Source organism: Plectropomus leopardus, chromosome 3 (assembly GCF_026936395.1).
Source record: "Plectropomus leopardus strain MGB_pleo_1.0 chromosome 3, ASM2693639v1, whole genome shotgun sequence".
Classification (NCBI taxonomy): domain Eukaryota; kingdom Metazoa; phylum Chordata; class Actinopteri; order Perciformes; family Serranidae; genus Plectropomus; species Plectropomus leopardus.
This window is the reverse complement of record NC_142178.1, coordinates 10823084-10850156: the sequence shown is the minus strand read 5'-3', so window position 1 is coordinate 10850156 and position 27073 is coordinate 10823084. Positions and strand designations below refer to the sequence as shown.

The following is a 27073-nucleotide window of genomic DNA, read 5'->3' as shown; positions in this document are numbered from 1 at the left end:
AGTCTTCACCTTTGCAAACCACCACTGTTGTGCACCTCTGTCTGTGCATGTGTCTTTGATACTTCTCTGCGGTTTTGTCCTCGTATTCCCCTTTTTTGATGAGCCCCTTCTGCCCTTCTTGCCGACAGTAACAAAACAGCATCATGTGTGTTTCATATCTCCTGCTGCCATCCTGCTCCTTTGGAGATAAGAAGGCCGATCTTCATGCATGGTTTCTCTGAGTGTCAACTTCCTACCCACATGTGAATACAGGAGTGTGAAGGAAGGCTGAGAGAATCAAGTCTTTGGACAGTTGCACAGCCCTGTTACGGCGTTTCCACGGCAGCAGGTCACAGGAGAGGAGGAGGAATAACAGCTCAACAATGAAAGATTAATTAAACCAAGAACTATGTATAGGGAGTGATTTTGGAGAGTAGAATCAAGGCACATGACATGATAAAGAGCCAACAGATAAAAAGATAGGAGATAGGATAGAAAGGTAGATGGTAGATTTATTAGTCATTTTTAAACAAAGTTTTGATTTTTTTTAAAGATGGAAACTTCTTAAAGTTATTTAAATCATTTATTAATTTCATTATTGATTATTATTCAGTAGAGACATGAAATATGAAGGGGCAGAGAAATGGAGAATGACATGCAACAAGGGTACATGACCAAGTGCCATAACCCCCAGACCACCACCGTGGCCCTTTTATTAACATACTTGCCAACCCTCCTGATTTTCCCAGAAAACTTGTGTTTTTCATTGCCGTTTCCTCGTGTCCTTCTGGGGTTTTCACAACTTCATCATCATCACAACCTGTCTCTCCTTTGATATGGTTTCCATCCTCTGACCCTCTTGAGCCATCTAGGGGTGCCTGTTGGGCGGCCAGGGGACACCTTGTCTCCATGCTAACCGTAATATGCACATGTAAGTCCGACTAGACACCCTAGCAGGGGTTGGAGGGGGAGACCCAGTTTGCTCTCCTCCACCACAGTGGGGTACCCAGCTGTGCTGAGACCATGACCTTCCCATTCTGTCTCACTTAGTCATCAAGGACCCAGGGGTGTGTGGGCCAGGGAGGACCACCGGCTGTGGGTCTCTGGCGTGGGCCAAGACCACAGCCTGGCCACCCTTCCTACTCCGGGTACTCTGGCCAAGTAGCAGTCTTACAAACCCCCAAAAAAGTGGGGTCCCAACACCTAGACACTAAAGGGTGTCTTGGCCACGGGCCACGGTAGTCTGACTGCGGGTCTCTGGCCAAACCCACAGCCTGCCCTGCCTTCTTGAAATAACCAAGGCATGAATCAAAAATATTACCCAGATTTTTTATATTCATCCAGAAATTAATATAAAAATACTCATGCAGTGTTCTTTTTCTTTTTAATTATTATTTAGAAGTTACCCCCCCCCACCCCACTTTGATTCCAAAATCCTCAATACTTCTGTGGTCTCCAGATTGGCAAGTATGATTATTAAGTATGTTTAAAAGGAACATAAACATCTGACTGGTTTGTGAAACGCAAGTTTACCAGTCAGATATGGCTATGCATAACATTTTGCATGAGGAGCTCTGACAGCGCCTGGGGGTAAAAAATCTATTCAGGAAGATTAGAAAGCGCAAGAAATAATAAATATTTAATACAAATGTGTTAGAGGAAAACAACTTTTTGAATTTCAAAAAGGTTAATTCTACACATTTCACACTCTGACCCACACATTAGAGCATGGACAAAGGCCTTGGCCACCAGCACACCGCTCATTACTTTTGATCTGATATCAGATATAGCTTTTTATTTATTAAATAATGAATACTCCCTGTCAGAAGGGTACTAAGCAAATTTGCTGCCAACTATCAACCATAACAATAGCACATTTACATAAAAATCTTGTCTGTTGAAAAAAATCACAGCGCTCTGAGCAACTCATGGTCGTCACACTGATATATTTTGTGCACATTTACGCACTGCACCAACATGCACATGCACATAGAAAAAAACACATGCATGTTTGAATACACATAATAACGATCTGTCTTTGTGTTTATGTTACGTTTTCTCTGGGAGAAGAGATTCCAGTTGCACCCCCTACAACCCCATCCAGCAGCACAGAGGAGCCATCAGGTGAGTACTTTAACAAGTCAAACATTTATTTATATTTTTCTCACATTTATCTATATGCCACACATCTATATGAGCACATCTGGCCTTGAGGCAAAGATGTGAGGGGATATAATTGTGGAAGTAAAAAAGGATTTTTCAACAGCACAATATTTTTCCACACATGTAAAAAAAAAAAAAAAAAAAAAAGAGAGACTGCTGGATAAATTGGATCCCTCTTGCCTTCCCCCACCTTATTAAGGCTTCATGAATATTAAATCCATTAGCAGCTTCTCTGGGATGTGCCTCCTTTAATCTCTCACACTTTCACAATTAATCAGTCTAACTGCGGCACAGTGGGGTGTTGGTCTAGCTTATAGCACGGGGGCCTGGCAGTTTGTTTGAGTTGATGATTTTTTTTATCTTTTTCAAACTCCCTTTCTCACAGCCTGATGCAGTGAAGTAAGGTATGGCTGAATGAGGTGAACTGGTTTTTATTATACAATGGAGCGCTGGTATTTCACAGTCATTTTTTTTATATTTGTTCACCAGATTATCTGTGTTTGAAATTATACCCTAACATTTGGGGTTTTACTGTCCTATCTATAAGGACAGACTATGACATCAGGATAAGTTGTGGTACATCTGATGCTAGAGATGTGACCTAAAATCTACAAGACAATAAATTGTCAAATTGTTCACTAATGGTATTTGTAACTTTTATTTGTATATGTGTTTTTTTTATATCGGTGCATGAGATTTTATTTCTCATGCCAACTCAATTCTAATTTAAACTTAATGAGTCTGGACTGTGAACTTGTTTATTGGCAGAATTTTTGGCCATATGTCAGTGGTTGTTGTAGCTAATTCCTATGTAAATATATGGGATTTTAAAAAAGATAATTAATTAAATTTAGGTACGCTGTAATTTCTTGCGCTTTCTCTCTCCTTTTACTGTGCTTTCCTTGCCATGTTTTAGTAAGGTAGAAAAACTTCCTGTCCAAGCCTGCAAGTCATCTATTTCCTTTTTTAAGGTTAAAACCAAAATTAGGTTATTTCCACCCCAACACAAAAAATACATCCTTGGATATGAGTAATTTTGGTATATTATATGATTCATATTTTTGGTAAATCAAAATGTGATGTGGTATAAATTGTACAAATGTAAAGCACAGAAACATAAACATAAACATACCTGCACAAATTGGAGTAAGTTCTGCATTTTGTCTTTTGGCCTCATGCTGGAAAAACTTGAGTCATCTGGCCCACAGCATGTTTGCTCTGTCTCACCCATGAAGTTGCAGGAGGCCCAAGGTATATTATGTATGTGAGTGTGTGTACGTGTGTGTGTGTGTGTGAGGCTCCTGCAGCTGTTGTTGGGCCCTAACGCTCCCTGGACAGCTTCGATTGACAGCACAGTCAGAATACTGCCGGTCCCCAGCCCTCCTCCACCTCTTTTTTCCTTTTCTCTTTCAGCTTCTTTTCGCTCTCCTCCACCTCCTTCGTCTCCCTCTGTTTCACGCTTTGTCTTCACATAACACTGTGGGTGGTGCCGAGCTAGAATATCTGGAGTTTCTCTGGGCCCCCTTGTCAGGAATCTGTCCACTTTTGGGGTGTAGGAAATTTTCCTCACCTCACTGAAGGGTTACCGGATAAGTTAAAGAAGGACCTGTACTACTTTATCCACTTGTATAAATGCAAAGTTGCTCAGCATTTTATTGGTTTCCTTTTTTAATATTTCAGCATTAAAATTTGAATATCTGTGGTATTTTTGTATGAAAACTGACCCCTCCAGTTCACCGTTATCATGTAAAATCTTTGCCTGTGGCTACATCCTAGTTTGAGGCTAAAAATCTTTTCATAATCCCACTGAATAAACCATGTCATTGAACTAATGTAAACACAACCTGGAGGAGACTGTGTAATGACTCCGACCATGTAGCTATAAAGATAATCGAATCACGACAGAGTTCTGGGAATTCTCTCTCATATGTGTAATGGGCATGAGCCTGTTCAGTCCAGAGAGGTTGAAATCAAGCAGATTGCAAGGTTGAGCACCTTGATGGACGTCCTGTGTTGGACACGTCAGAATCATGAGTAGCTCAGGGTCCCACTGGACCACCCGCTTGGGTTTGAGGCCCAGAGGATGCATACATTACCCTCTGAGCCTCCTCAGAAGGTTGCAGAGCAAACGCACCTCTTGCTCAGTCTGGTATTTGAACAGCTATGATATCACCTAATATGGGACTGCAAACAGATGTGATGATTTAATCAGAGCGTCGAACCATCTATTTTTTAAATTGCAAAATTATTATTATTATTATTATTATTATTATCATTATTATTTAGTAGTAGTAGTAGTAGTAGTAGTATTGATAGCAGCAGCAGTAATAGTAATAGTAAAATAGTAATGGTTGGTTTAGAATACATTAACTCAAGGAAAAATTAGAATAAAGAAAAGGAAGTATAATTGCAAATTAATAAGGATGAAGATTTAAAAAAGAGGAATCCAACAGTTATTTTGTATGTACTTTTTTGGAAAATTTGAAAAAATAATAAAACTGTTTATACCTAAAACCAACAAACAAACAAAACTAATAGTACACATATATAACAGATTTTCCATAAGCAACATAAATTTATATTTCATGTCTGAAAAGGAGTTGGAAGAAGCAAACTGCTTGTCTAGTCCTTGCCTGGTCCCCTGTTCTGACAAAAAAAATGGAGCAACGTCGTCATTGCAGTCAGTTTCCAGGTTAGAATTAGGATTCCTTCCAAGTTCATTGCTCATTGATAATTCACCAATTAGGGTTTTTCCCCTCCAAAACAAATAGAGCAGGTGATTCACACCAGTAAAACCACTGGATAAAGCAATCCTTTTAAAAATCAACGTTTCTCTGACATTGTTCAGCTCATCAGGAGGTCCTGCTTTCTCAGTGTGTGCTCACCTTTTTCCTTGATAACTTAAGATCCAGGGAGGCTTTTACTGGGAGATTAATTATCCACAGAGGTCTCCTCCTTTCAAAAAAAACAAAACAAAAAACATAGTGATAGGTAAAAAAAATAGGTAAAAACACTCAATAAAGCCATTTCACATTAACAGTCAGTGTTTCTCCGATGCTGCCTGACACAGCAGGGACTGGAGCCAAGCTGCTGCTAACATTTCAATTTCTTTGATAATTTAAGATCCAGATGTCCAATGACTAAAATCCTTCATCCAGTGAAAACATGTTATTAAAACCTCCAAGAGCTTAAAAATTATTGAAAAAAGTGGCTTAAAACTGCATAAAAAAGTTGTTGTATGACAGCTTCTGGCAGACAACCACAACCATGATGCATGCGCACAGAGGATGTGACGCCTCTGGGTTTTAACATTGTTGCGAGTTTGGAATAATGTGATACACTACTAAAAAAATAAAAAACATTGATTTTTTTTTACATTTTAAAAAAAGAAGTTAATTTTACAATAATATATTTGTGGAAAAAGTGTCCACAGGAGTGATGGGGTGTTGGGCTGACAGCTGTGCAGCAGGTGCCTTGTTGTGCCTCAGTTAAACGAAACAGGGGGGTGGGCATATTTTTTTGGGAGGAGGGTCAATGGAGAGCATGAGGGAAAACGGAGTGGATATTAATTTGTCTCCTGCAGCAGGGCTCTCCCCCTCTCGACCACACGGAGGGCTGGAATGCATGGAGAATACCTCCGATGGTGTGGCCCAGACAAAACACACATTGTGCTGGTAGGTCACGGATGGTGTGAGTCGCCACTCCCACGGGTTGTGACAGAGACGTCTGCACAGCAACAAAATGTGGAGGAGATTAACTGCTGATGACCTGCGATGGCCGGCCCGGGCCTGTCGGGATACAAGATGTGAAAGTAACTAATGATGATGAGGAGGAGGAGAGTTAGAGCGACGATGATGAGGCTCATAAGAGCTTCGGTCTTGTATGTGTGTCCGAGGCTGGAAGTGATCAGAATCTGTGGTGGACCCCTCCTTGGATTTTTTGGACATGAGTCTTGCTTCACACACCCTGTTCAACACTCATTGACTCCACTGCGTTTCACACTCATGTCAACGTGGGATCTTATTACGCCGCTTAATTGTAGAAAAAGTAATGCTGAAAGACATTCGGCAGTGAGCAGGGCCAAAAATAGAACTTCACAGTATCAAATTCTCATTATCAATATCGAACTTTTGCATGCAATCTATTTTTTGTTGCCCAGAACCGATTTTTAATGACATGAAAACCTTGGCAGGGTTATTTCCTCTCTCTGCGTCCAAGCTTTGGGTGATAACCAACAGGAGTCCCCGCTGACTCATCTGAAACTCATCAGTTACAGTAACGGAGGAACGACCCAACTCATCAGAACTGATTGCACGCCACCCGAAAGTAAAATCCTCAAATCAGGTCAAGAATTCAAACAGCCTCTTTGCTGGCTGTTGTCTCCCTGAAAACAAACCATCTTTTGCTCTCTGGCGATACAATGAAAAGAGAAGTGGGGGACTCATTCTCTTTCTTTCCTCCTTTCTCTCTCCGTCTTTGCTGGACAGAATCCAAACTCACGGCTCTTGTGTGAGCGGAGAAGAACAGCGCAGGGCAGCACACTGGGCTCCATAATCTAATTACATGCTTTATTTGCCGCAATTTGTTTCTCAATCAGTCTGGTTGAGGGAGAAAGCCCTCCTCCTGGGTCGTCATTTACACCTCCTCGTCTCGCTGCTCTGGTACCTCTGATGCCGTCCTGCCTCTGTGGCCACATTCACACTGAGTATCTCCTATCTAGATGAATCCAGAGCGTGTCTAGATCTAGTTGATATAGAGTGGCTGCTCACACCTGGATTTGACTCGAGAGACCACTTGAGATCAGGTTTCACCCGTCTGAGTGCATTTGATGTTATCTGTGTGGAAACTATGAGAGCTGCTCAACAGAAAAGGAAAAATACATATTTGTATTTGTACTAAAGATGTGCTAGTGGTTATTTTGAAACCTTCACTTTTTTAATATCTGTCAAATCAACCATAATTGAGGTTTATTGCGTAAAGCCATTTACACATTGGGGCATTTTTTCGTGTGATTAATTTGCATGGCAGTATATTTTTTTGAACCCTTGCTTACACAGCAAAACAGGGATGTTACGACTCTTTTGGAGCAAGGTTGATTTTCCATTCTATTCTTATCTCCAAGTCACCAAATCCTTAGTCACATCCCTCAGCTTGCGATATTGATGCCAATGACCCTGTGACCCCTAACACTGTTTTAACGTAGCATTACGTAATTTGCGTATGGTCATTGCACACTGACAATCACCTGACATATTATTGTCACATTGCTTTATTTAACAGAATTTTACCCAAAACCATGATCTTTTTCTAAACCTAACCAGGCAGTTTAGTTGCCTAAACCTACCACTGCCGCTTGGCAGCATTAACCATGTGTTACAATGTGTTTCCGCTGTGCGGCAAATAGATACACTAAAGGACACCCTGTGCTTCGCTATGAGATGCAGAGTGGCATGACAAAATGTCAGAATTTAACAAACCTTGTAATGAGAATAGGTTGATTTTTCTGAGGTTTGGCTATGAATAACAGCATCAACCAATCCCAAATTGTGGAACCGAAGTCATGTCACAATGTCATAACAATGGCGGACTTGTTGCAACTGTCACAAATTTGCATCGCTGCCAGTATGAAACATTTTGATGTGGGTGAGAATTCCACATTTTAGTGTCATTTATTTGACACACACCCAGTGTGTAAATGACTTATCTATATTCCAATATAGATATCCTGATTTATGTTCAACGTCGGCATTCATTATGCAGGACATAGGCATCCCCTCTGCGTCGTTTCACTGGCTTCATTGAAATGAATGGGTCTGAGGTTTTTGGTTTTTTTTCAAAGCAGCGCGAAAGTCAGTCTGAACACAACTTAAGGAAGCTCTGAAATCTATTCAAGTAAAAATTATTATCTTGTAGGAAGAATTGAACCGGAGACCATCTTGTTGAGCTCTTCTTAAATGAAGGACAAAAAAACAACCCTGGCTCTAGACTACACATTGTGTGCAGATTTCTAGGCTGAATATTTAATTATTTGCCAGTCCTGTGGTGTAGTTGTCTTCCATCATCTTAATCATGTTTTCTTGGTTTACCTTGCAGAAATGTGTCTTATTTTCTTTTCAGACCTCCTTTTTTTTCTTATGTTTGATGAGTTGGATCAATGTGCCCCCATCTTCAAGATTCTAGGGAGATGGTTGATTTTAAATGAGTCATTTTAAGCTGCCTTGTGCACCAGCATTTTTATATTTTGGACATGCTTTTTACTGCATACTACAGTACTACCTAACACCAGCTAAAGAAACTAACACAGGCCTAGTTTTGCTAGCGTCTATCGGTGCTGTGGCGCTTTGGCTCCATCACACAGACCTCTACAGTACTGTATTCTGTCTTGGAGCAGCTATAGTAAAAAGCATCCTTAATGAAAACGATTAGCTTAGAGGGTTGTACAGCACTTTGATAGAAGGGGCAAAGGTCCACCTCTCAGTTACGCACTTCTCAGTGCTCTGAAAGGCAGGAAACAAAGCGCTGTAGTAACTACATCTACTCAGAACACCCAAAGCACATTTTAGCTCAGTGCTACAGGACTGCTCCCACTTCCCTTGCTTGTAACGCACGCACAAAGGGAACATTTGTCCTCACGGTAGGGGACTGCCTGGCCCTAAATGGGGATCTCGGGGTGCTCTCAGCGGGGCCCGGAGCTGTGTCTCAGGGGTACACTAATGGGGAACGAAAGGCTATCAAAGGGAAGTATCATGATGGCATCAAGGGGGGTTATGAGAAAACAAAGCGTCTTTTCCACAGCTCCCCCTTCCATCATTTACATGGTAATCAGGTGCAGCTCATATAGACTCCTCTGTTTCATTTACTTTGCCTATTTTTGTTACTCTCTGTATTTACAACCAGCTCCAGATTTGGAGGCAACCAGCTTTGAATTTTCGCTGATTTGGGGGTTTTTACTTAAAATCCAGATCCTCCTCTTCTTCTTCTCCCACCCCCCTGATAAACTTCTCCAGTCTTCTTTTTTTTGTCAACCTCTCCACCCCTTCGCTCTCTACCAGTATCCATTCTCCCGCCTCCTTCCCTGCATTTTTTCTTGTCCTGGTGTTCCCCAGGCAACCTCATTCAAACAGAGTATAAAGGAGAGTAAAGGCATGGAGCAAAGATCTGCTCACAACAATGAAGTTTGTTCATATTCAGGCGGCCTGAAAGCTCCAATCCTTCTTCCACCACCCCATCACTCTCCTCCACTACCACTTGCTGTCCATCCATTTCTTCCTCCCCTCCCTTCTTTTACTAGACTCATTACAACTCTGAGTATAAACCAAATCAGTACTCTGGATCCAATTTATGCCATTTGGGAGAGCGCTAAAGGAGAAGAAAAGAAGGGAAAACATTTTTTTTTCATGATGTGGCCTCATGTCACGTATGCACTGTATGTGTCTGGCAGCGTGACAGCATAGCATGGGGCAATCACTAAAGCTATGGACTCTCTGGATTGCTGGGGCCAGCTAAGTGGAGGGTGGGATGTACTATTGCCTCCTTCACCTCTGCGTAATCTATCATAAAACTGATGGCTTACGCATGTCCTTATGGATCTATTTGGACAAGAAGCAGGGGTATTTATATTCTGCAAAGCCTGTGCGGCCACCCCTAACCCTTATTCATTTAACACTTATTGTAAGACCTTTTATATATATATATATATATATATATATATATATATATATATATATATATATATACACATACATACATATATATATATATATATATATATTTTTTATTTTTTTTTTAAATTGATTGTCATACTAATGCCCACCACTGGTGTCTTTTTTTAACAGCCAGGTGAGCGAACATGGAGGCTTTTACAATTCTAACAAAAACTGAAACTCCCGCTGTCCCGTCTTGGTCGCTGGTTCTGTTAAACCTCTATTTTTATCTAGTTTAACTCTTTTTACAATAAAAAATAAGACTTTTTTTTATGGTTTTACAAGGGGGTTTTTAATTACCTGATTTTTGTTTTAAGAAGGAACTTTTAGCAACTTTTTTAACACTCGCAGTCCCCCTGCGGCCATGCTTCTCGTAGCATTCATTTAGAGTGTTGCATTTTAACCCAAACCTAACCCTAACGCTCAACAAAAATAACAGCTCACTTACAATAAGTTAAAACACAGCAACCAATAGAAATACAGTACAATATGAGTTTCCTCACCTCTATAAGGAATATATGAACTTTAATGGTACCTCAAAGAGTGTGTACGTACATGTGTTTGTGAGCCATGAGGCGATTTGGGTGACCCCTCTGCCTGCGTGAGGTATTTATTTGTTCACGCCTCCACAGTGGACATCCCCACCCCAACACCCCCAACCTCCCCGAAAAAAGGGTCCTCTGCCTAACGCTTCATGGATGGCTAATTTTCCCTTCCTGACCTCCCTTTGTGCGGCATTGACCCCCTTCACACCCCCTACCCTCTACTCCCTCACATAGCTGCCAGCCCCCAGTGCTCTCTCTCTCCCCCCCGCCACCCGTCCTCACTGCAATAAATGCAAAAGCTTGACATGGTCCTCAGAGGGGCCTTGAAGTGATCCCGGGGTTATTTTTTCGGGAGGTCGGGGGGCTGAGGTGACAAGCAAGGTGAGATTTTAGAGGGAGGTGGGGTGGGTGGAGGGTGGTCTGTGCAGGCCTGACTTATTCCCACAGTCTGACAGAGAGTGAGTGGGTAGATGGCAGCCGTGATTTCTATTTCTCCTAAACCGCTGCTGCTGGTACCATTAGATTCATTCAGAGGTCCTCAGCATCTCATATGGAGGGAGCAGACGTGGTTAGGGGGATAAAGTGCCTCCACCACAACCAAAACACCCTTAATGATTCCATCAGTGGCACCACAGCAGCCTCATCAGATAACACAATCAAACCAGACAGATGTGTGTAGGCGGACAATAGAGCTGTTGCCAGAGGTGCTGCCATTTTTACTGTTCTCTAAAGTTGTTTTAAGGAAAATAAAAATGTCTTTATATGTGACACGGTCCAAAAGGCAAAATTATGTTTTTATTTATATTTGTTGCCTTCTTTCTTCTGTCTCTTTTCACTAAAACTGTCAAGTCCTGAAAATGTGTTAAAATGCAGCCATACATATAAAATTTAGACCTGACAGAGGATAAACTCTTCAGTGTAGTGGAGATTACATATTTCATCAAGGATTCGTTTATTTTAAGTTTTTTTAACAGTAGCGCTACTCAGACTCCCAGCTCATCTGTAATGTTTTTATATTTTATCACCATTTTTGCACATATAAAATAATACGTTTTTTAAAACATTGAGCATTTTCTGTAATACGTAAGGGGACATTTGCTTCCTTTTTTCTTGTGGCAAATTAAAATTATGTCTGACATTATTATTATCATTATTATTATTATTATTATTGAGCATTTGCACAGTTGAGTGTGTATGATAAATTACTAAAACAAATATGTATGTGTTGTCTGTGTTTTAATTTCTAAGTTTGTAAGGAATGGCTCATTTTTCTGGAAACATATTTATTAAAATATTTTTTCAAAATGAACCATGCATGTTATGACTTAAATATTGATGCAGCATTGTATGTCCACTTGTTTTTTATTTTTTCATGTTCTGAAAATTGCTTAATGTTTTGAATGTTTTTAGCCTTCAACAATAAATTCCTAAGTTCTAAAATTCAGAAAGCTCTCTCCACCATGACTAAAAAATAACATTTTTTTGTCCCTTTAACCTCCTAAATAACTTTGTCTCCCTTGTTATTCTTGCAGACTGTGACTCTTATTGCAAAGCGTCTAAAGGCAAACTGAAGATCAACATGAAGAAGTACTGCAAGAAAGATTATGGTGAGTCAACGGACAACAGTCCATTTAATGACTTGGATTAATATTCGTCTCTACAGGAAAGCTTAAAAACATGTGGTCTGATGGAATACACACCATTTCCTTTTTACTGACTTGGCTTTGGATAAAAGTTTCTTACTCCACAAAAACAAATAGTGTGTGTCAAACTTTTTGGGAGCAGTAGAATCACTGTGCAGCAAATATGTTTACTCTTTTTGTGCCAAGTCCTCGGCCCTGCATACTTCCCATCACATACATCCCAGTCCAGCTTGTTGCTGGGGAGCTGCTATAGTTTACAAAAGAGGCATTTTACTGATGGCTTACTCTAGTTTTCTGAGGACAGAGACAAAAGATCAAACAGAAGACAGCAGATCTTGAAGGAGGAAGAGAGAAGCAGACAAACAGAAGGAGAGAAAGGGCAGGATAAAGAACTAGGCAGAGGTGTGTGTGTGGGGAGGGTTGTCTCCGAGCAGGCATCTAAGACCGGGGCGGATAAAGCAAAGACAGTGTGACGGACAGTGGGCGCTCTCTAAGAGATCCTCATTAAGGCGGTCCACTTCCCCCACAATCGATGCCATTCTCTCTGCATTCCTGTGACCGTCCGTCCGCCACGCCATTCAAGGTGTGGATAAGACGTATGACCTCTCCCCTCTTCCCCCCCTCTGTCTCCTCCCCTGATTGAAGTCAGGCTGCTGAACCGGTCAACCAAGCAGTGGCATCCTGCAGCATACCTCAGCGGCTTGACGGACAGGCTCGAGCTTTGTTCAGGAGGGATTTGGAGGAGTTAAGGGGTCAGCTTATTGACACCTCTTCTTCCACCAATGCCTACCTTGGCGCTGATGTCGTGAGAAGAGCCTCGCCTCTTGAAATACAAGATGTTCATGTGTGAATGTGTCAGCTACATGGCTGTTCGCTTTTCTTTTCGGTTTGGCCAAGAAGCAACGCTGCTAACCTTTTCAATATCGGGTTCAATTTTTAGTTGAAAGCTACAGTTAGAGATAACAAACAGGGATTTTATCATGTATGTAACAACTGAATGATAATAGAAGGCAGCATCCATTCAAGGGTGGAGAGGTGTGGAGGCAAAAGAGACATCACAATGTCCTGCTGCAAAAACCATCACTCAACACATCAGTTCTATCAGATATTTACATCTCCAAAGAGTGAAGCTAAGAAAGCCTCCCAAATGATTTGGCATGTGTTTTGCGTTTGTCTGAAGTGTAGGGGATCTGCTGGTACCGATGACTAAGATAACACCGGGCAAAAGACAAATGGAAGTTCCTCTTTTGCATTAATGTATTTGAGTGTATCAGACAAGACACAAACTTTCACAGGAATTCTAAGACAGTAGGGAGAATTTCATTGTCTCGTTAAAAATAGTGTACAACTGATTAGGTCTACGCATAAATATATTCATACATAAATTTAATGTATTCATATATGAAAGCACAGTGGATAATTAGTCCTGCTCTCAAAATAAATACATATGCTGACTTATTACGATGTCCGTCCCTTTGAATTTTTGTAGGTTTATAAAGATTTTTTCTTTTTAAATCCATCCGTCCACAATTAGTTGTAAGATCTCTGTCAATTTAACCCACTGTCTCCTCGCCTTGCTTTTAAGCTTTCTGTCATATCCGTCCTCAGCCAACGACAGCAAATTCAAGATTCATAACAGACCAGAACAAGATCCCTGTACAGTATTTACCACACACTGGCTCAGCGAGGCGGATTGAGAAAGTCAAACAGAATGTAAATCTACAGGATAAGTTGAGGGAGCCATAGCTTTTGGACTGTTTTGAAAAGATCAGCAGGGGAGCGGGGCTCCATGCTGCGTAGAGAAACGATGCTACAAGCGTCTGCGGTCGACATACAGACGCACATAAAGAATCACAGGAGGGAGCGGGGTGTTAGGGAGGGGATGGAGATGTCTGATGTCAGAAAAATCCCGGGTATGACTACTTGAGGCTGTGTACAGTGATTGCTGACTAAACACAAACAGAGAGAATGGGACTTGGTGGCAGCTGGTGGGCACAAGGTGATGCCGAGGTCAGCATCAGGCCACGCTAGATCAGCCTTTGAGTGTCTATTGACACGGGCCTTAGGGGACATATGGTACAACTGGGGTGAAAATGATCTCCAAACACTCACAGAAGAAGGACAATAGAATTTGTAGTCAAATTCAGAGTTCACTGCAAACAGCAGCTCAATAGAGTTGCAGATTGAGAGAGAGTTTGTCAGATGGCCCTGGTTCCAGCTGTACAATAGGTGAGGAGTTTATTTTGACTCCCAGGGTGCATTTTCTTTTTTTCTTTTTAATCCAATCACAGTGCAAAAAAATGTGATTTGGACTGCTGGTGGTAAAGTATGAGAAAACTGACAAAACTATCTAGAGTTAAAATCATGTATGGGTAATGGAGTATTTTGAGCTGTCTGGCTAGACAAACTCGTTTTTATGATATCCTAGAATCAAAGTTGAAATTATTTGAATTGGTGGTCAAGGTCTTGGAGCTCGGGTAGCAGGCTTGAACCTAAGTGCTGACAATGGAAGACGCAGCTGGATGAATTCTGAGATTCGTTACAAAATACTTTCAGTTCCAAAATTCACAGGCAAAAGCCAGCTGGCACAGCAAAGTCAGAAACAAAACTCCAAAGCAGAAATGAAGACAAGCTGACAATGAACAAAAGAACTGGGCAGGTATAAGTAGAAAGACACTAATTGGGGAAGTGAGAACAGGTGAGTAGACTGCAGGACTAGTGAGGGACAGGTGAAACAAATTAGGGTGGGGGCAGACAATCAAAAGGGGCAGGAAGTGAAGTGATCTGGGAAAAGAGGGGATGTGAGTAACAAAAAAATAAAACAGGAAATACTGAAAGAATGACTGAAGAATAAAATTAAACAAAAGGGAAAAAAGGAGCTCTAGAAGAGATCAGGCCAAATCATGACAGTTATAACATGAACTTATCGTTTGGTTGTTTTATAATCCAGGAGACTCCTGCATTATGTTGAGGAACATTGAGGATATCATGCAAGGCAAGGCAGACTTCATATAACAGAGGTGTGAAGTTACGTAACATGACTTGGGTCAGACTTGAGTCACACATTTGATGACCTTCAAATCGAATGGTCAAAATAACAAAGGACTTGCAACTCAATCTTTAAGACCAGTGATGCAGGACTTTACTTGTTATTTAAAAAGTGTGTGATAAATGTATCAAGTTCCCTTCATTTCCTAAACAGAAATGTTAATACTGTTCATTGCCAGCAAGTCATCACATTATTACCAAGATCCACTTTGTTTGAAACAATCCAACAGCATCCAATCACACTGCAGCAGAGAATCTTAAAGAGCTAATGTTATGTTGCTGAGCATCAGATGGTAAAAAAATATACTAAAGGTAATTTGTGTACAAAATCTACATGGTGGTCAACCAACAATGAATTCCAATATGAAAAATGTGTGGGTTGAATATTACAGGCAGGGATGCAACAACTCCAACTTCATTTGACATCTGAAGTTGCACAAAGAACAGTAAATGAGGGCCATTATTAAAATAGCGAACTAATGCTTTGCTGACGTTAAAAAGCTGTTGTTAAAATGGCATTATATTTGGTAATATATAATGCAATGGCTTGTTTGGGACTCAGCTCAAAGTTTAGGACCTGGGACTTGTCAATCTTGATTCAGGACTTAAGTGCAAAGACTTTCAGTGATTTACAAAAACAATGATTTGGTCCCACCTCTGATAAATATTGCTTTTTATACAGAGGGAAGAGCCCAATATGTTTTACAAAATATTCACAAAGCACATAGAAAAGTTCAAACAAAAACTACTCAATTACCAGAAATCGGTTATTATTCAGAGACAAAAGAAAAAAGAAATGCTTTGAGGCTGCCTTAAAAGAAGTGGATCTCGCATATTTCAAGTTCTCTGCAGCATGCTTCAGCAGATTTTAAACTGACCCTGGAAGCAGCTAAGAAAATTGGGAACTACAGTAAAAGTGTAATCTAGAAACAGATGTGCTCTCTGAGTCCCGAGTCAGGAAGCGTTAGACCCAGTTTAAGCTCTTCACCATTCAGAAAGTGTGACTCCCAAGGTGGTGATCCAACATGTGCAGGATATATCTCTTAATACCGCAGTGATGTTCGCCTCCATTACCTCGACACTGAAGGTGAAGCCAGTGACCCTGTGAGACATTTCTAAAGCTCTCCCATAAGTACAGGAGAAGTATAATGAAAGTTAATAGAGATCTGGTCAATATAATACATATTGATACATGATGGGTTAGGATCCATGAGAGGCAGCCCTCTCTTTCACTCTCTCTGAGAGGTTGATCCATCATGTGATATCACTGAGTGTCTTTCCAGCTAACGTCTCTAATAGCTCTACCCTGCCTCCTAATCACATTACAAATCACACTGCTCTGTCAGTAGTAATGGACGTAATGTGCGTGGGGCTGTATATCATAGCTGGACCATAGACCAACCTTTTCCACTGAGGACAGAAACAGTATGTATAAGTGTTGGGATTCACAGTATGAATAAGGGCCCATTCACCAAGGTTTACCACCAAGTTTTTCCGTTATCTCACTAATTTTTTTAATAAACTGCTGCTTATAATTCCAGTGGATTTGTCGGTGTTATCAGCAGCTGATTCCAACGTGCTGACAATGATGATGATGAATGAGCCAGTGTTGACACCCGTCAGGCTGGATGGTTTCATAATGTCAGCACTGCAAAAGCCCCTTAAATATTAGCAGAGTATTTGATTTGTAAGGACACCCTGATCAAAATGCTTTGACCCCAATCTATGTCCTTTAACATTAGATATCTGCTAATACAGTGTCTGATCCAATATGTATATTTTCTTAAATTTTGAGTAGTTTGATTTAAGCATTATATAGTATATATCAGAACGGACAACATCTTGCAAAGAGCACTTAAATCTGATTAATTCAATGTAGCTTGGCAAATCTATGCATTTTGCCAACCTCAGTGCCTGAATCTGAACATCAGTGCCCCACTGTGGTAAAGGAGAAGCACACGAGCAGGCTGAGGTGGACTTAACAAGGTAATGAAAGGGTTCAGTTTCGATCAACTTTATCTTAGTCAAGCCATTAAAATATGCCCAGATCATCGACATCGACACTAACTTGTGTTTTGTGGAACAAATCTCTATGCAGTATAGCGATACCATGAGTTACACAGATGAAACTTCCAATACAACGATTTTAACATTTTTTGTAAGCAAAGTGGGCAATTTTGATTCCTCAAATGCTTCCAAAGTCCTGAAAATGACATGTATTAAGATGACTTTGCTGCATGGATGCAATGAGACCAAGAAATCCTAAAGATAAGGGGCTTATAGGGATACTGAGGTCAATTCAGCCAGTCCTCTCAGAGGGTGTCAGAGCTCTGGATAAAGTGACATGATCCCTCTGTGCCGCAGCATGGGTCAGCACTCTCTGTGAGCTTCTCCTGTGTGATTTTAGCTGCCAAGCCTACACTTGTGGTTGTAGAGGACAGAGTGATTTCTGATATTTGAATAATGTCCACGGTTGGAAAAAGAGCCCTTGTGCTTGGAAGAAAAAAGACACTTTCCGTCCATCATGGCAGAGATCTCTGAATGTGGTGGTTACTCTTTAAAGTGAAGCTGATGCAGCGAATTGAAGCAAAAGAGCAAGTGCTCATTAAAATCATAAAAATAGCCACATGTCTTCATGCAGGAGAGTGGCGGTTAGTTGACCGACAGCATCTTATTTAAGTATGTCAATAAATATTCAATGACAGAGAAAATTCAGTGGAACAGAAATTGTTAAAAAATAAAACTTTGGCTCAGAATGTCTGAAGTATTTTTGCCAGAATGACCATGGTAAGGCATGGAAAGATTTAAAATGAGAAGGTAAATGCACAGCATGAAGCACCGGACAACATAATAAGATGTGAACAAACTCAATGTGCAAAGGATGAATCCTACCGACTGTTGACTAAAGCTGACTTTTCTTTTAGCACCACCTGCAGGTTAATTTTTTTTTTAATCTTAGTAATTTATCAAGAACTAATGGATGGATTACCATATAATTTGGTGCAGGCATCCATGGTGTCCACGGGAACCATTTCAAAGACTTAGGGCAGCGTTTCCTCTTGTCCTGCATGTTTTGGATCTCCCTCTGCTTCATCACAGATGAATTAAACGATCAGCTTGTTATCAAGCAGCTTCAGGAGTTCAGAACCAGATGATCGTTTGATCAGCTGTGGCGGGAGATCCAAAACATGCAGGACATGAGTTACTTTAGGAGAGGTTTGGGAAACAATTCTGCCACCAGCAGGTTGACTCATATTTGTACAATATTCATGTCCCCATCAGAATGAATTGTAAAAACTTTAGTGATTCTCTAAGTATTGGTCTAGCATCAGAGATTTTGACCAATTTACTAATTTGACCTACTAATGAAAATAAAGGAAAAACTATCTGCCTTATTGTCGGTGCCAGCAAAGAAATCTTTGGTCTTACGTTTTGCCATTGCTGCTCTTCCTCTCTTGTATTTTATGCAACTAAGCAACCGAGTAGATAATCTGTGTCCTGTTTATTTTGGAATATGTATGCCCAGTGTACCTGAACAGTCATGTGATACGCATTTTCAGGCGTATTGATATGGACTAAATTTGAGATCATTTCTGAAAATGTGCTAAAATGCTCATATGTATGGATAAAATTTTGATCTTTACACACATTTTTAAAAATGAAGGAAAAAAAGAGAAAAAAAAGTATTAGTGTGGATTTAGCCTCACTCTTGTTGAGCCAATAATCTTTACTGCTCAATGTAAGAAATCTCACACTAAGTGATAAAATGTCTCTTATGTCCCTGACTCTACTCTGCAGCTGTCCAGGTGCACATCCTGAAGGCAGACAAAGCCGGCGAGTGGTGGAAGTTCACCGTCAACATCATCTCTGTCTACAAGCAAGGTGAGAGCCGCATCCGACGCGGGGACCAGTTCCTGTGGGTGCGCGCCAAAGACGTGGCCTGCAAGTGTCCCAAGATCAAGCCTGGGAAGAAGTACCTGCTGCTGGGGAATGACGAGGACTCCCCCGGCCAGAGCGGAGTTGTGGCAGACAAAGGCAGCCTGGTTATCCAGTGGAGGGACACGTGGGCACGCAGGCTCAGGAAGTTCCAGCAGCGCGAGAAGAAAGGCAAGTGCAAGAAGCCATAGGTGAAAAAAAGATGGAAAGGATCCCGAGAGAAGAGGAGGAATTCAAGAGAAAAGCTGAGCGGGTGATTTAAAAAAAAAAAATTTAAAAAGTGAAAGAGAGGCAGACAGAGGACCACGGACAGACAAGAGACTGTTTATGTCGCTGCTTTTTTTGTGTAGAAGCATGAAGAGAATTATTTAGGATGATTTGTTTTTCTAGTGAACTTTTGTTGAAGGAGCTCACCTTGCAGATTTGGTTTTATGGTTTATTTTACTTTGAGATTTGTCTCTCTTGTGGATTTGCCGAATTTGCACCTATTACCAGCATATAAAGTTATTTGTGTTTCTTTATCTCAGTATGAAATCATTATATTTTATGTTTTAATTTTATGGACATTTTTCTGCTGGTGCAAAAATGACAGAAAAAAAAGCCACTTAATTACCACTGCAATGTTGCCTCTGCATGGTTTTCTTGTTGTATTCTTAGCTAAGGAGCAAGCTTGTTTCATCTAAAGTCTTCACTGATCTGATCGAGGCAATAACATTTCCTGCGTTAAGAATCGTGCCATAAAAACATCATCTGCAAGCCACAGAAATGCTAATACTTTTAGCTGTCAATGAGTTGCCATACATTTCCCCTGTTGTACAAATTCAAGTATCTGCAACTCAAGAAATCTGGAGTCCTACATTTTTACTTGACGCTGGTTAAATTTAGGTGGTTCAGTATTTGTACAAACCTGCATGTGAACGCATCTCATTTGAAACTGTAATGTTCAGTTCACTAACTGGTGCTGCTCATGGTACTAATGTTAAAATTATGCCTTTTTGGGAGGATGGACTGCATTTAAATTCACTGATTTCACTTTCAATACTTACCATAACTGTGATTTTTTTATTTTTTAACTCCAGCAGGAGTTTAACAGTGGACTTACAAAAGAAAAACTTACACACACACAAAAAAACCCTACAAAAAAAATCCACAAAATCAGAAGTCGCTGTTGGATTGTGCGTCAATAGAAATAAATAATTTGAAATTTGGGTTCTGAAGTGGCTACAAAATAAAAAATGTTTTTCATTTCATTGACATTTATGTGTTCTACCACACATTGATTAGAGCTGTGAAAGTTACCCAGGGTAGGTCATTATTGTTGTGCGTAGAAAAGTACTGCATTCGCAGTACTGCATTCTCAGAGGATACTGACAAAGACGTGCATATAGAATGTCAAGTAAAACAATGCAGGTTTTTGTATAATTTTAGATATATTTCTTCAGATCTGCTCATGAAAACTTTGTCGAATTTTATTTTTAAAAATTTGTATCAATAACACAAAGTAGGAAAAAGGTACTGCAATGTGGACAGCTACCGACCACTAAAAAGTGTGTATTTTGAAGTAGAAATATTCAAGTAAATTCAATCAGTGCAGATTCTAAGGAGCTATGAGAATGGGAATAACTATAAGAAACAATGTCCTTACCTCGTGTTGTGCAGAAATGAATCATAGCGCAGAAAAAATGAAAACTAAAGCACATCATGCACCTTGATAAAAGGTGCTCAACAAATGCATTTTTGAACTCCACCTCACGCTGGCTTGTATTCACCTAGAATAATTCCTACAGTACTCTGAGACTGCAGATAAATACCTTTGCAGTCCACACACTCTTTTGCAAACACAATGCATGACTGTACACTCACTGTGCGACCAGCTGGAAGCCACAGTCTCCCATTGACCTGTCACATTAATTCTCTTCACTTCAACACTTGCACAGGGAGAAAAGGGGTGAATTGCAATCACTTGACGCTGCTTAAATCAAACCACATTGCTCATTTATTTGTATGCAGTTGGGTTTGGATTTCTCTTAAGGAATGCGCGATAAAAAAAAAAAAACCCACACAGCTCAGGTTTGTAAAAGCCCGCAGTGTGTCTGATGTATCATAAACTGGAGTTCCTTTCAGTCCATCCCAAAACACTTTGAGCAACGTGTTTGATGTTGCTGGTATTTGTTTGTTTCACAAAATCACATTAAGCACCTTTTAAACTGCACAAATAACTGTAAAAGGGGTTTGAGATACTTTCAAGAACACATGGGTTTAATCTATAATGCACTTCCTCTGTTTTAAATGGTAATAATTTCTCATTCCGCAATCTCAGAAAACATTTGTCCAGGAATTTTCTGAATGGACTGAAATGCCTCCTAGATGATGACAAGTTAGAAGGGCTTTTTTTAAACTATGAGAAATGAAAATCACCTGGATTCAACCGTAAGATAGAAAGAACGGATGACCTTGTTGCTAAAATACTTCTCAGTATTTACATTTTGGGTTTGATGGAGTGTTTTTTTTAATGTACAATCAAATGATTGTGTGGTCAGTCCATCATGATGCTCTACTGATGACAACATACTCACACATACAGTATATTTACATGTTTCCGCCTGTCATCGTTAATCCTACAATGTAACATTACATGTCAATGTTTTTTTTTCTGTTTGGCACATTGTAATCTGTAACCGCACCTCTGTAGTCTCTGTAGCCTCATGCTGTAAATTCGACATCCGTCTCCTGAGCGATGGTTTGACAAGCTTCCTGACGAAACGCTACACACATACCTGTCAAAGCATTGCTTTGTGTTCATACTATGAATTGTAAATGTTGTTTAGTTGTCACCATTGCCAAGACTTCTTTTTTTTTGCAATGTTGTTTTACAATGCGTACTAATATATTATGGTTATTATATATGAATATATTTAATGACACAAGACATTGTGGATTTTATTGTCTTTTTCAACTTTTTTTTTTTTTTTTTACTTGTTTGTGGTTGTTTAGATCGTTGCCATTAAAGAAGGAAATAATAACTACTGAACACACCAACCTGGTAGAACTAAATTCAGATTTTCAGTTGAAATAAACTCTTGTTACATTGAAAAACTATTTGCCACTGTTGATGTGAATAATTCTTTTTTTATTTATTTTGTTATTAAAGCTGAGGTAAGCAGTTTAATGCGTCAGTTGGCAAAAATCCTAAAATAAACCTTGTGACCGAGAGAAAACTAGACTTCGGACAAGTCTTTGGTCAGTTGGGCTGTTCAAATGCAGATGTACGTGCACGTCCCTTCTGTGAGGGCTCGATTCAATGTTGGAGAACCCTGCAATGAAAGTTGCTACTTCTGCATCAGCAACATCTGCCTGCACTTTATAGCAACCAAAACATGGAAGACAGACTTATTAAAAAGAGAGTCTGAAAGAGTCTGACAATAAATGAAATAAAATGCTTGCAATATCGGCACAGTGATTCAGAGATGGAGAGAAAAATGTTGGCTAATAGTAAAGCCTTCTGCTAACCAGGACAAAAGGGTTAAGGCTGCAGCTTCGGGTTCACGTTTAGCTAGAACCTCAAAGTACAGAGTTTCCTTTGCCTCACTCCCTGCCGCTACAGACCACCTCGCTGGGAGGAGAGCAGGCAGCAGCTTCAGAGATGGATATCCGGTAAGCAGTTGCAGCAACCTGAGTCAAGTCAGGGAAAAACCCAGAACTAAAAAGCCCTACCTCCCTGCAGGATCAGCAAACTTTCTGTTGCTGCCATTACACAGGTTAGACCAGTGGTGGCTGGCCAAATTTAAGCTGTTACAGCCACCTACTAAAGGTCCGTCTCCCAAGCTGCCCCGCTCTCCTCTGGAGGAAGGTGTCCATAGCAGCAGCAAGCGAGCTGAAGGGACGGTGGGGTGGCTAGCTAGCCAAATCTTGTCTCATTAATGGTCTGACTAACAGAGGGAGAGAGAGAGCTTGAAAATACTACAAAGCGTGTCATATCTCCCTGGTCGTTTGGTGGGAGGGGCTTAGGACAGAGAGGAGGGATCTGCAGGATTTTCAAATAGTCCTTTTTTTTGCCTTTTAAAGTAGAAAAAGACATAAGTCTACATTTCCTTCCTACCATTTACAAGTTATTGTTGGCGTCCCTGTCGCAAAAACAACTGGGTTGCTGTCGTTTTTCAGTCAGTCAGTCATTTTCTGTAACCGCTTGTCCTCATAAGGGTCGCAGGTGGCTGGAGCCAATCCCAGCTGTCATCAGGCGGAAGGCGGGGTACACCCTCGACAGGTCGCCAGACAGGGCAGACAACCAACCATACACGCGCACAGTCACAACTAAGGGCAATTTTGAGTCACCAATCAACCTGAGCTGCATGTCTTTGGACTGTGGGAGGAAGCCGGAGACCCCGGAGAGAACCCATGCAGACACAGGGCAAACATGCAAACTCCTCACAGAAGAGCCCCCGCGGGCCAAACTCTGTTCCAACCGGGTTTCGAACCAGGGACCCTCTTGTGAGGCAACAGTGCTAACCACGATGCCACTGTGCCGGTAACTGGGGGAAACATTATTCAGAATCCCACCTGGGGCAGACAGAACTGCATCGTAAAAGCGCAGCTTGTTGAAAACCAGACTAAACGGCAAAGTTGTCATTATTCTATGGCTATTACATGTTGTAAAATGCTGTGCAATCAACATTCATTTTATTATAAGTAAATCTATTTCCACTATTAGTTCATACTAAGGCATACAGTCAGCTTTGTTTTTACATTACAAACACAGCAGGCAAAACAATATTATGCAAATTTCACAATGGAAATTTGGAAGTTAAACTAGTGTTTCCAACTTAATATCATGTTACAAAACACTGCAATCTTCCAGAGTAAGCCCTGAGCATTAACACAGACAGGAGTCCGGGGACTATTAACTGGAAATGTCATTTAATAGAAATTACAAGCTGAATTGATTTACAAGGAAGGAAAACAGCCATGTTAGTTACACAGCCGAGCTGTTTGTTTTGGCTGAGAGCTATTCCACAAACGTTATGAAATCCCAAGACAAATGATAACATTACAGCTGCTGCAGTAATGCATGGATAAATATGAGTGAGTGTGAATATTGCAAAGCTTGCGGAATTACTGAGCCCAGTGTGAGCCTGAGCTGAGACCACAGACAGACTTATGAGAGGAAAAGCTCCTGATACCTGCGGGAGGTCCTACTGTGGGGTCAACATTCATTACCCTCCAGGCTAAAAATATTTGTCAAAAGGCTTACAACCCTCCAAATAATTTAGCTATTTGATACATTGTGAATTTAATGAGCCAGACACTTAAACAGCTGTTAAAGAGGAGAATTTACACCTAAGCAATATATTCTATTAAAAAAACAAAACAGAAAAAACATCTCCTGTACGGTTACTAATGACTTTCACCCAACCGAAAAATTAATGTGTGGAAAATTGTTACAGTGCTGCTGAACTTTACTTCACATTGACTTGGTTGGGCAGCCACCAGTGATTGTTGTCTCAATATGAAGAGAAAGAATAAGAAAATAAAATTTCATAAGAGACAGTGTTTAAATGACTGTACATGTGCACTGTAGATGCAAAAAGTTTCAAACTGGTATTCTGTACCAAACATTGTTGTAGTCGTTCAGCGCAGGTCCGTGGTCACTGCTGTCCTCGTCAGCTACACAGGCCACACGGCAATCACTATGATGGCTATAAGAAGCAGCACGATCACCACCAGCATCCCTGATGGAGGACAAGACAGAGATAAAGGAAATCAGATGGAAAAGGACTAAAACCAACAATACACTGATTGAACTAACAAGGTTTGTGTATCCAAAGCCTGATACAACTTCCTCTACTGTGGCATAGTCCTAAATTGTTTTGAGAAAACTACTAAAAAATTCCAAAAACTCCTTACTTTGAACATGGCCACTGTAGTTTACTTTGAGTTGATCCAATAAACTTCTTTGTAAATACTCACAAGCCCACCACGTGTTAATCCACAGCTGAAAATAGTTCCCAAAGAAATGCACAATCCTGATAAATGAGACTTGGATTATATTGCACGAGTCATTTGAGAGTTTGTAAACACATGTTTTGATTTAGTTTTGCTGTTGTTGAATGCAGTCCCCGACTTCTTCAATTTAACAAGAAAGCTCTCCTTTTTTGGATTCCCCACCTTTCGTTTAGGCATGCAGGAAGTTTCATCAAGAATTCAAGGAAATGTGGCAAACTGATACACAGTTGGTCATTTTGTGGGTGAAGTATTCCTTTAAGAACTTAATTGGCTGGATATCCTACTGCATAACAGAAAATCGTCACGGTAACTAAACTAACTGGTCTGCCATCTTTTTTTACAACAAAGTATCTCTAGTCCGAGCACTTTGTTTGCTATTTTATGGGCTATTTTTGTGTATTAAGTTTTCTGTAAATTCCTATTCACAGATGTGTGCAAAAATGTGTATTTTTTTTGCAGGAAAAGAAGAGAAGAAAAAAAAACAAAAGTAATATTGATATTGATGGTTCAGCATCAAAGTGCTATGAATAAGTTGATATTTGGTCCACGCCTTGGTTTCGAACCTGTAATATGCTGAGGTTGGTGACTGTGACATGTCATTTGCAGTTTCAAAAGAATTCCTCTGGTACTAAATGGTTAAACAGTCTGACTATTGAAACGCTGCCCATATTGACTCATAAAATGTTCTCTTATATCTACTTTGCTATACGCCTTTGTGATTAAACTTTTGCAGTTCAACAAATTCCCTCCGACTTTAATGTTGCAAATTCAAATGTCAAGCAGCTGAGGAACTCCTAAGCTGATCTGAGACAGACTCACAGAGAAGGAGGGGAATGCAGCAGACTCAAGGGAATACACTTGGAAGAGGTAAGAAGCCTTCATACCTCACTACTAATTTTCAAAACCCTTGATCTAACCCAAGTCCCAAGTGCCTATGCCCTCGCTGCGTATCACCATTTTTCTCTTGATGACTTAATGCAATTTACATGCGTTCAACGGCCACAAAAGCTTTATTGCCACAGATTGCACACTGTGATAGGCATATGTTTCTGATTCTGCCTTGAGAGAATAATCATTGTTTTTCACTGATACCATGGAAGCAGAGAAAAATGTGCAAAAGCTCACTCACACTTCATCAAAGAGCTTTACCCCCAGGAACTGAAAATATTACACTTTTTATTATAGTCACCACCCAGAGAAAAAAAACTTTCTGTTGTTAAATCCACTACAGGTGGAATTTTCATTCTTTGTAAAAAGACAAATGTCTTTTAGGAGCTTAATCAAATTTTATTGAATGTTACCAGCGTGAAAGTAAAGCTAGAGTCCAACCAGTAAATTGCTGAGTCATAAATTTGGCCAATATTAGTTTATCACAGGTATACAGTGGAACCCACTTATAGTGATCACATCTGTGCAGGTCAAATTTATCAATATAACAAGATCATAATTGAAACTATTTTTCTTTATTTATTTCTCATGCAGATTACAATCTTATTGACATGTGTATATTTATTACACGAATAAAAAGTAATGGACAGCTTCGCTATTTACTGGATTTTATTGACTGTTTAACAATACAGTAAAGCTGTTTCATTACACAGTCATTATGTGACCGAATGCATTATCAATCCACTTGACGAGGGCGGCTTCAACCAGCAGTGCTTTTTCCATGTGCATTTGTTTTCTGTCTTCATTGCGAGCAGCCATGACTGTTGTTTGGGTAGACTATCTGAGGTAGCCTGAGGAACAGCGAGTCTTAATTAACTAAGCCTATCATGAGTAATGTATAAAAAGAAAAGATTACTTGTAGTTTGAAATAGTTTTTCCATATGTTTTCATAATATATATATATATATATATATATATATATATATATATATATATATATATATATATATATATATATATATATATATAAAACTCGCAAACATGTCAGGTTTGTAGAAAAAACACCCTTTTTCAATTTCTTTCTGGCAAAGGGCTTTTAATTTGAACGTTTTCTGCTGTTTACTGCTCTGATGTTGGTATTATTTGGTCTACTAAGATGCTGTGTCTT

General features: G+C 40.1%; 2 protein-coding genes across 4 annotated transcripts in view; one reads left to right on the top strand and one right to left on the bottom strand.

The window, feature by feature from the left end:
- The window catches only part of ntn1a (netrin 1a), an 81448-nt gene extending 59332 nt beyond the window's left edge, over nucleotides 1-22116 (top strand). For 2 of the 3 annotated variants that reach the window (XM_042485958.2, XM_042485957.2), the window contains 3 exons: nucleotides 2050-2103; nucleotides 11923-11997; nucleotides 18880-22116. In XM_042485958.2, coding sequence (XP_042341892.1) covers nucleotides 2050-2103; nucleotides 11923-11997; nucleotides 18880-19208 — 458 coding nt within the window. In that variant the 3' untranslated portion in view covers nucleotides 19209-22116. Of the gene's footprint in view, nucleotides 1-2046; nucleotides 2104-11922; nucleotides 11998-18879 lie in introns of all 3 variants that reach the window. The other variant, XM_088075573.1, reaches the window with a different exon arrangement.
- A 1793-nt stretch (nucleotides 22117-23909) lies between these two features.
- The window catches only part of stx8 (syntaxin 8), a 59424-nt gene continuing 56260 nt past the window's right edge, over nucleotides 23910-27073 (bottom strand). Inside the window, exon 8 of the mRNA XM_042485413.2 lies at nucleotides 23910-24743. Within this exon, the coding sequence (XP_042341347.2) occupies nucleotides 24679-24743 (65 nt within the window). The 3' untranslated portion in view covers nucleotides 23910-24678. The remainder of the gene's footprint in view (nucleotides 24744-27073) is intronic.